The 1,184-nt window shown below is 44.8% G+C and overlaps 1 protein-coding gene across 1 annotated transcript; it reads left to right on the plus strand.

Moving 5' to 3' along the window:
• Positions 1-268: 268 nt before the first annotated feature.
• Positions 269-853, plus strand: T265_12251 (hypothetical protein; the record flags this gene model as incomplete). The annotated part of the gene is made up of 1 exon (XM_009179486.1): positions 269-853. The coding sequence occupies one exon, from the start codon at positions 269-271 to the stop codon at positions 851-853; it is 585 nt and encodes a 194-aa protein (XP_009177750.1).
• Between the last annotated feature and the right edge of the window lie 331 nt (positions 854-1,184).

A 1,184-nucleotide genomic window follows, 5' to 3' on the forward strand; every position in this document is an offset into this window, starting at 1 on the left:
TAATTACCAACATGGATGTCGCAGCGTGGATAAACTTTTACTTGGAGGATGGAACCTCGATTTGCATGTACATTCGGAGCGTGTTTGAGTGGATGCGTAAGATTTTTCCTCCAGCAGACTGAGTGATGCTGATGCAGTTGTGTGTCCCAATAAGCCCACAACAGCAAGTAGACCACCAAATCCAAAGTCTCTGAATAATTGACTGGAGTCGTGAAGTTTCCTTTGCGTCCACTCGTATCACGTAATAAGTTAGTCGTCCGCTTTTTGCATGAATTTTCCTTCGTTCATTTCTACACTGCGTGTTTCCAATTCCGCACAGGTCGTAAGCAAGGCATTCGGCAGTGTTCAATCTCTATTTGAAAATCGTCCTTCCGTGGAGTGCCTCTCCGTGGACCTCGCTGCTCGTTTACTGACCGCATTGTACACATACCGCCCAGGTGATCCGGCCATATTTGAAGTTTCCACCGCGGCCACTGATGCAAAGACAGGATTCACCGGTGTGGAAGTGCTTGTCTCATGGATTCGTGCTGTTCGTGCAGGCTGCTCTTATTTATGTGATTTGACCAGTCGGGTATTCGATGATACGTCCGATGCAGTGAATCGAATTGGAGTTCAGCGCCTAGCTTTGGAACACTTGGATCGCTTAATAAAGGGACTTTTAGATCTACTGATGACAACACCTCTACCGAAACTGCGGAAAACTGTTTCGGACATTTTGGATAGCATATTTATCCATGAATTCGTAAGTATTCCTTTGGTATTTAAGAAGTTGTGTGATCGTCTGTCCGGTATCATATCAGTTTCTGCTAGCATCCTTTGTAATATTTCGGTTGATCCCAGTTGTCCAGTGTAGCCTACTGCAGCTGGCCGCTCGGAGTCTACTTTTGATATTTGGATGAGCGGGTCGTTGACTACTTCGAACTTCCATCAAAGGGGTCAAAACTAACCGAATCCGGTGGATTACGATCTTATTTTTACCTTTTGTCTTGCGGGTTATATCCTTCAACCAAATGCTTTCTGTCAGACCCATTATTTGAGCTACTGTCCTGGGAATGAGCACCCTCGATCGCATTTTCACTGCTTTTAAATTCTATGAACCCTACATTGCGGATGATTTGAGAGATTTGCTAAATTCGCTCGTTTTATATCATTTTGGCGGGCTTCCTGAGACTAAACTCCAGTGT

Source organism: Opisthorchis viverrini (genome assembly GCF_000715545.1).
Source record: "Opisthorchis viverrini unplaced genomic scaffold opera_v5_3207, whole genome shotgun sequence".
NCBI classification, from domain to species: domain Eukaryota; kingdom Metazoa; phylum Platyhelminthes; class Trematoda; order Opisthorchiida; family Opisthorchiidae; genus Opisthorchis; species Opisthorchis viverrini.